At 42.4% G+C, this 9,014-nt stretch overlaps 1 protein-coding gene across 3 annotated transcripts in view; it reads left to right on the forward strand.

The window, feature by feature from the left end:
- Positions 1-4,274: 4,274 nt before the first annotated feature.
- LOC116698854 (eotaxin) overlaps positions 4,275-9,014 on the forward strand; it is a 13,755-nt gene continuing 9,015 nt past the window's right edge. The window contains exons 1-3 of one of the 3 annotated variants that reach the window (XM_032531064.1): positions 4,279-4,677; positions 4,775-4,889; positions 5,199-5,493. In XM_032531064.1, coding sequence (XP_032386955.1) covers positions 4,611-4,677; positions 4,775-4,889; positions 5,199-5,457 — 441 coding nt within the window. In that variant the 5' untranslated portion in view covers positions 4,279-4,610 and the 3' untranslated portion in view covers positions 5,458-5,493. Of the gene's footprint in view, positions 4,678-4,774; positions 4,890-5,198; positions 5,672-9,014 lie in introns of those variants that run through there. The other 2 variants (XM_032531065.1, XM_032531066.1) reach the window with 2 other exon arrangements.

Below are 9,014 nucleotides of genomic sequence, written 5' to 3' on the forward strand. Positions count from 1 at the left end.
CTGCTAATCGACCCGTTTTACCACATCTGAAGAGAGGAGTTGACAATTCGCCGTCTCTAATAGCAATGGCCAAAACAGACAAGTTACTGAGGCGGTGAAAACCCACTCCGCCTTAGATCAGCTGCGGCATCGCGCGTCTCCCAACCGTGAAGAGCTGCGGGCCCAGGGCTGCTATAATTAAAGCGTTTATTGATTCGACTCCACGCGCTCCTGCGTCCTCTGGACCGTGAGCCGGAGGCGCAGGGCGGGTCAGCCACTCTTTACTATGCTAATGTCTATGGTAATATAGCCACCAGTTGGAGTCGATTATTGACGCGGTCTCCTAAATGGACGGTTGAGCCACAAATGAAGCTTTGTGCGGGGGGGGGGTCAATGGCACCGAGTTTGATACCGGGGCACGGGGTCAGTTTCATTTCAACTCCGCCGGTTCCAGGAAATGAATTGGGAATGACTTTGTTAATTGAAATATTAATTGGAAAGTAAATGACATTTCTCAACGCCGAGAGGGATTTCGGTTCATCTCCTGGTATTGAGCAGAAATATAAGATCCATCTATTGAGGCCCCTGGGGGAGAGGGGAGGGTGGGGGTCAGGGAGAGACCCTCATTTGTAGAGGATCAACTTCTCATTGGTATCATTTAGACATTTCTAGCTTTCTTTTCATGTTCGCGCAGGCTGTGTGTTTGTGAAAAACGTGGATGTGTAGATGTGTGTTGGCTTTAATTGCACCGAAATTGGGCTCACTCTGTTTTCCTTAGATTATTTTTGGATTGTGAGTGTAGAAATAAAAAGAGACCAACCCATCCGAAAAAGTGTAAGTGTGTGTGTGTGTATGAAGAGAAGACAGAAACAGATATAAAAATGAAAAGAGCACACCAAAAAAAGTGCTTAGGTAAAATAAAAGAGCATGGCATCCGAGGAGAAGTGGCCCTACCTCGCCTGCTGGAACAGAGAATAACAATGCTTGATGGTTGATGGACCTCTGGTGGGTGCTGGTGCTGGGGGCAGAGCAGCACATCATGCAATCAGCCTGAGAAAGGTCGGTGTATTGATCGGTGTGTATGGCTCCACCGTTACATATCAGAAACATCTCTGCTCCTTTCAACACTTCTCCAGCTCTTAAAATGACCCGAAGTGCTCTGCTCTTTACAGCAGTCCATCCCAAGGCAGCCGTTCAGCCGGGCACGCTGAGGCACCGAGACTCAAACCCAGACACATAGTTCTTTGTTACGGCATACCTGGCCTTTGTTGAAGTTTTCTAGCTTGTTTTTCTTCCTCGAGACAAACTTATCAGAGTGTGTGTGTGCGCGCGGACAAGAAAGAGAAAGAGGGAGTTAATCAGATTGGTCTGATTATTGTCAATCTACAAGAAAAGAAAACACAGAAGAATCAGATGTCTTTATCTTCCAAAACGAATCAATAAGATTCCTCAAGATAAAGCTAAACCTTGATCTGTCTGGTGCGGATTCTTTATTAAACAGAGAGAGCAGACACAGTCAAATATATCCATCTGATGAGACACTCCTTTAATTACTGCTCCCGTTTGTGTCATGCCACTCACATTGGGGCTTTGCCTGCAGGTGCGTGTGTGTTTGCTCTGAGACGCACACGCCAACCAGCATTTCGTATCAGGAAGCACTCCCCTCTGCCGCGGCCGGGACCTAAAAGCCGTAAGCAGAGGGCACAACTGGGTGTGTGAATCATGCATGAGTGGGTGTGTGAATGCATACAGTGTGATCCGAAAGTTGTGGTTTGAGGCAAAGGAGTTTGGTTTCCTCTTCCATTGTCTCACTTATGCTTTGTGCAAAGTGAGGTGAGGTTCTGTAAAATAATAGCAACATTTAATTAGGGCTGTGTGTTGCAAATCATTTCCTGAATCCGTGCGATTCTGATTCACAAATGTCCCGATTAGATTACATTTTCGATTTGATTCCATATCAATTAGGTCAGAAATGTCAAGATTCCAGATTCCAGATTCCAGATTTCGTTATTGTCATACCACAGTACACTTTAGTACAAAATTACGTGCAAAAACAATTAAAAACACTGTGGAAAAGTCAAGTAATTATTTATATGAATTAAAATAAATAAATGCTTATATGGGTGTGCCAATTTCAGTGGCAATACCCATTTTGCTTGGATATAAAAAATATTCTCAAAGAACTTACAATTGCACAGGAAAGAAGCAAACCTCAAATATTTAAGTAAATGTTTTTTTTCTTATGCATCAATGGTGAACAAGCGTATATTATATATAAATTTGTCTAAATCAGATCACTCTGACATAAATCAATTTTAATTGGAGAATTATTGTAAGCCAGCCTTACGTTTAATGCAGCCTGCAAGTGTGTTGGTGTGTGTCTTTGTGTGTTAACATGCATCCATGTTTTTAAGCGTGCCCTTGTGTCCGTGCACGGCGGGTCGACAATGTGCTTCTCATTCCCATTTGCAGTCGATATCGGATGAGGACATGAGAGGCGGTATTGATTGTAATTTCCTGCGACGCTACGTTCCACTCTCTTGCTTTGTCAGGAGACTTTAATACCCATCAGCCCCGCTGTCGGCCGACCGAGGGCCCTGGCTGCTGCCCAGGACGACAACTAATGAAGAAGAGAGGAACTAATAATCCAGCCAGGCGTTTCTCCTCTGACAAACCGGTTGCCACCGGGATGATAATGATGATACTGGGTGTGGATGTGTGAGTATGCGTGAAAAGTACATCAGTGCAGGTCATTGTGTGTGTGCTTCTTCGCATGTGGGTTTGTATATGTTCTCAAGTGGATGTATTTGTGTGCATGTTTGACGCTCGGGTGACAGCATCACACCAGCCGAGCTCATTGATTTTAATGACTGGGCATTTGGGACGACAGGCGTTGGTGTGTCATGGGATTTGCTGTTGTTGACCGAAGGGGCACGAAGCTAACATTAGCTTTCCACCCTGACAGCATGTGGACGGCCAATCAGATGTTTATTTCTTTAGGTTGTTGTTGATGTGGTATAATGATGGCCTGGCTGAGATGTACCACAGGGCCCAGATACATAATGGCGGTTTCGGTTCTCCTTCTCCATTTCAGTTTTTTTCTCTGATTCACACGTGTTGCATCTTAGTTTCGCTTCAACTCTTCCTTCCATTGATTTCAAAGGATCCTCTTTGTGTTGCCGTTTAGCTCTCTTCCTCTTTATCGCCCTCACCTCCTCTATATGGCTCTTTCACTTTCACTCCTTTTAAGTCTCTTTCTTTCTCATTTTAAACTTTGAATTGAGCCCATCATATTGTCAGTTTGCCTGGCTTAACGGTTGGAGAAATACTGTGTTAAAACTTAAAGATTGACGCACACCTTCTTCTGTATACACCGTTCATGCCCCTGCTTTACTCTATGTGTGCCCTTAAATCACTGTAGGGATGTGTTATCAATACTATTCCCCCCCTCCTCCCACTATACATTTCTAACCCATTCTTCCTGGTAGTTCAACTGGAATGTAAAAACAAAGCTACCATCTCATTCATCAAAGTAAGTGACCTCCATGTACTGGTTAGAGCTGATACCATCATCTATATTTGAGCATTTAAGAAAGCAGAAAAAACGCATTGCATTTTTTTGGATGAAGATCCAAGTTAAAATTGTAGATACAGATAACTGTGACCGAGATATATCGAGTGATACATTTTAAAGTTCGAGCTAACACGAAAGCTTCTCCATTTTTGACACACCAGCCTCAGTGGGCATCACTGTCAAGAGCGTTTAAGGTTGTCAAACAGCTGAAATTTGAATGTCAAAGTACAGATTTAGGTTTCATACCGTAGTAAATGCTAATGTGTGGCCTAACATTCAGAGCGATGTCATTTAAACACACACGCATTCTTAAAAAAAGGAGCCAAAAATAAGTTCAACCACCTGTGTGGGTGAACAGAGCCGTTAAGCAAAGCTTGGTAGAGAAGGTCACTGACATTGGTGTGTGTGTGTGTGTGTGTGTGTGTGTGTGTGTGTGTGTGTGCGCGTGTGTTGTCATAGCTAGTTATTTGGAGTTTAACCTGATACAAGCTTTTCTAATAGGAATTAATCATTGAAGTATCATTTTATCTGATTAATCACATTTAATGATAATAATATTACATTATTTCAAAGCACCAACCCTCGTACTGTCAGTGACTCTTTAAGCAGAGGCAGCTTGTGGCTTTCTGAGTGAGTGCAAAGGAAAGTGATGAGTGTATTAAGGTTTGTACTTTTGAGTGATGCTACAGTTGTGTACTTGTTGCGTTGTGGGTAGGACTGTGGTAAAAGGTCTGTTTCCCATCTTTGGCTTGTTAGAGGTGAACTCATTCTTTCCTCTCCCCACTGTGTGGCTACAGCGACTGTGTACCATGGTGACGGGTTGGGGGTGTGATGATGGGGGAGAGGCGAAAAGGGGGGCTCGCGTTTTTATAAGAGCCAAAATCCAAACTGACTCAAGACAGAGAGAAGTCCGCTCCTCGTGAAAGACATAACAGTGGACGCCACTCCTGCTGAGTGAGAAAGACTGTCTTGAGGGTTATTGTGTCTAAGGGATTCCGATAGTATAAGTCTGTGCTGAGAGATACTGCACTCCACAACTGAAGGACAAAACCAGAAGATGAGATTCAGCCCGGTGATAGCCGCTCTTCTCTGCTTCACCACATGGATGAGCATGGTCCATGCAAGTGAGTACTGCAAGACGTCCAGGCTTTTTGATTGAGTGTTTGGCAGGGTGAAATTAGGGGTACTTAATATTTCTTTCTCTATGTCTGTCTGGTCTAGGCATTGGACCGATGGCCAGCTGTTGTTACTGGAGGTCTAAGACTCGAGTCCCACTTGAACGAATTGTGGATTACACCAATCAGTCTGAAGGCCTCTGTCCAATCACGGCCGTAGTGTAAGTGGTCCTGCAAATTCACATTGTATAAAATGATGCAACTATCCACAGGTACTCCCGTTTACTTTTTAAGTGTGGGTTCATCCAAATTACAAAGAAAACCTCAACAACTTTGTACTGGAAAATAGTTCATTTGAAAACACAGCCAGAATGGTAGATTATTTAGCGGAACAGGGGCACAGTTCATTGAGCTTGAATTTTTCAAACTGTCTGCATGGCTGGATCAAAGAAAAGTGAGAAAACACGTTTGGGTTTTAACTCGGATGAACATCCACTAACATACCGTTAACATATCACAATCAATTGCAGGTTTAAGACAAAGCTTGGAAAGAGGATTTGCTCCGACCCTAACAGTGACTGGGCAGTAAAAGCCATTCAGAAGGTGGACAAGGAGAAAGAAATAAAAGCATTGCGAGAGAAAGGACTGAACGAAGAATCAACAAGCGTCCTCCCTCCAGCAGTGTCCACTGCCCCAAAAAAAGCACGGCGGAAGGGATCCAGAAAGGCAAGGAGACCCCAGAAGAAGAAGTCCAGGCGTGGGAGGAAGGGGCAGAAAAAATGTGTGTGAGGAACCACGAGACAATTCAAAGCTACCACAGTCACAGTATATTGTGTGAACTGTAAAACTACCTGAAATAAAGGCAGCTTTTTATATATCTATTAAATATCCAATATGTATCTAAATATATGTTGATTATACCTTGTTGTCATAAATGTATATATGTCTATCAAAAGAGCATTTTCTACCTTTTCCAGTCAATTGCAATAAAGTCTTCTTGAGCAGATTGGGTGTTTTTGTTATTATAAACGAAACATTATGTGAAACAGAATTGGTATGTTTTAGTATGATGACACATGCAGTGTCTTTTCTCAGTAGCTGCCATTGGGTTTACGCAGTGCTATTACCTCATGTACAGAAAGGAGACCAGCATTCACCATAAATCTAGACTGTGTGAAAAAATGTCGATGTACTACAAGTAGGAATTCTAACACAACAACATAGAAATATACACACATAATATATACATAATGTATATATAGTACTGTGCAAAAGTTTTTGGCGAGTATGAAAAAATGCTGTAAGAATGGAAGTGTTTAGAGTTTATTTACATCAATTAACAAAATGCAGTGAATGAACATTAGAGGAATCTAAATCAAATCAATATCTGGTGTGACAGTGCTGCGGCCCCTAAAAAAAAATAAAAATCAAAAAAAATTTGGTGTGACCACCCTTTGCCTTCATGACAGGCTCAATTCTTCTCGGACACTTGCACCCACTTTTTCAACCCCGGATCTTCTGTGGGTGTCGTCTCTTCATGTAATCCCAGACACACTCAGAGATGTTGAGATCCTGGCTCTGTGGTGGCACACCATCACTTCCAGGACTTCTTTACACTGAAGACAGTTCTTAATGACCTTGGCTGTATGTTTAAGGCCAATCTTACGCCTCCCTGAAAGTATTGCATGATAGATAAGTATCTGCCTGTATTTCTCTGCATTGAGGATCCCATTGTTCCTGACCAAATCTCCAACTCCATTTGCAGAAATGCAACAACAAACTTGGTAGGAACCTCCACCATGCGTCCCTGTTGCTTGCAGACTCATTATTGAAGATCTCTGCAGCCCTTCGGCCTTCTGCTACAGCCAAATATTTCAAATTTGGACTCATCAGTCCAGAGCGCCTGCTGCCATTTTTCTGCACCCCAGTTCCTATGTTTTCGTGCATAGTTGAGTCGCTTGGCGTTGTTTCCACGAGGTCTGGCTTTTTTTTTTGAAGAGAAATAAGCTTGATGTGTTTTTCATCTGCTGCACTAAGCCTCCTTGGCCGTCCACTGCGTCTACGATCCTCAACGTCGCCCGACTTTTTGCAAGTGTACCTGTAAGAATTGATGCTGGTCTGAAGGCAAAGGGTAGTAACACCAAATATGAATGTGATTTAGATTTTTCTTTTGTTCGCTCACTTTGCATTATGTAAATTGATAAAAAATAAACAATATTTTTGAAAGCATTCTTAGTTTACAGCCTTTTTTCACACCTGCCTAAGACTTGCTCAGTACTGCATAGGTTTTTTGAGCATTATGAAATTGAGAATCTCAGTCCCACAAAGTACACCCACATGACAAATATATACACACAGTACTGTATATATAAGTTTTTTTGAGCATTATCAAATTGAGTATCTCTGTCATACCCACACAGTACACCCATGGTACATGTGGGCGTACTATGGATGAACAGGGCCATTAAGCAAAGCTTTGTTGAGAGGGTCACTGTTATTAATGTGTGTGTGTGTGTGTGTGTGTGTGTGTGTGTGTGTGTGTGTGTGTGCGTGTGTTGGTTTTTGTTGGTTGATACTCAAAAAAAGCCATGGATTACACATTACTAGTTACTTTTTTCTACAACAATGCGTTACTTTACTGAATTACTCACTGCTGTACGTAATTAGTTACACTACTGCTGACGTTACTTTTGGATTACTGCGTAACACCATGTGAGATGCACCATAACTTACTTGCCAAATAAAAAGATCAAGTTAAAGCTCATATATGCCCTGATCACACATCCCTATGATAATGAGTACATACACAAGACATACACCAGGTAGCTTGCAAAATATGCTGTTGATTCCAATGTCCAAACAGGCAACATTTCATCCACTGTGTATTCTCTCACCAGCCTATGTATCGCTGCTTGGTTTACCTGCTGTTAAAAAAATCAAATCTCATGATCTATTCACCGGCGTCCGCGTCGCTCAGGGTCTGGGGTGACTAGGTCTGGGGGTATTTAGCGACTAGCTTTGTGTTAGAATCAATGTTGTAGTTTAGAGCACCTAAACCGAGATCAAGTCATCATTAAGACCAGATTGTATCGGGACTGAGAATTTAAAGGTTTGAGACCGAGTCAAGACCAAGACCAGATTTGTGTTAAGACAGCTGTAGCGTCTTCTCCTGTCTCCCGCATTCACTTTCTTGGAAGTGTGTGTGAAGGGGGCAGGGAATAGGGGGTTTATAGTATGTCAATATATTAGTATTGGTTGCATTTGCAAGTTTTAAAGGTATAAATCAGACAATGCAGAGGTAATTTAGTAACATCCCTGCAGTTGTGGTCTTGACTTTATCCGTGACCAAGTAAAAATGCGGTTGATTCCGAGACGAGACCGAGACCAAAAATCGTGAATTTAATTTGAAGAATAGGGGATACTTCCTCCACTCAGAAGAGCAGTGGCTCCGCCAGTTTTGTTTCATGTTACGCAAACAAAGAAAAGAGACGTTTGATTTGTTTTTCTCTCCTATGGTTGAAGAACCAGTCACACAAGTAACGCGTAATGTGATTATCGAAGTTATCAACAGTAGCCTAATGCATTACATTATTGCGGTTACAGACAACTCTACTCTGATTACCCCCAACACTGGTTGTTAACAACCTATCTATGTAGGCATTTTGAGTTAAGTCTAGTACAAGCATTTCTGAGAGAAATATATCATGTACGTATCATTCATCTTAACTGCAAGAAATGTGCCTAGACCTAACCTGACATTAATACAAAATAATAGATTATTTCAATGTTCCTTCCGGCCACCAACCCTCTCATACTATCAGTGACTCTTAAAGTAGAGGCAGCACGTGGCTTTCAAAGTGAGTGTAAAGGAAAGTGATGACTGTGTGTTTGTGTACACATGCTGTATCTATGACAGTTTGGGCTTTTGAGTTATGCTACAGTTGTGTACTTGTTGCATTGTGGTAAATGAACTATTTCTCACCTTAGGCTTTTTCTTTTTTCCTCTCCCCACTGTGCGGCCACAGCGACTATCCTCCATGGTGACGGGTTGGGGGTGTGAAGATGGGGGGAGAGGCGGAAGGGGCTTGCGTTTCATAAGAGCCAAAATCAAAACTTAGACGGAGAGAAGTCCTCTATTCAGAAAGACATAAACTCCTGCTGTGTGAGAAAGACTGTCTTGACTCTATACTACTCTATACTACTCAAGCAAGCAGCAGGGTTATTGTGTCTAAGGGATTCAGATAGTATAAGTCTGTGCTGAGAGATACTGCACTCCACAACTGAAGGACAAAGCAAGAAGATGAGATTCAGCCCGGTGATAGCCGCTCTTCTCTGCTTCACCACAT

Source organism: Etheostoma spectabile, chromosome 12 (genome assembly GCF_008692095.1).
Source record: "Etheostoma spectabile isolate EspeVRDwgs_2016 chromosome 12, UIUC_Espe_1.0, whole genome shotgun sequence".
Taxonomy (NCBI): Eukaryota; Metazoa; Chordata; class Actinopteri; order Perciformes; family Percidae; genus Etheostoma; species Etheostoma spectabile.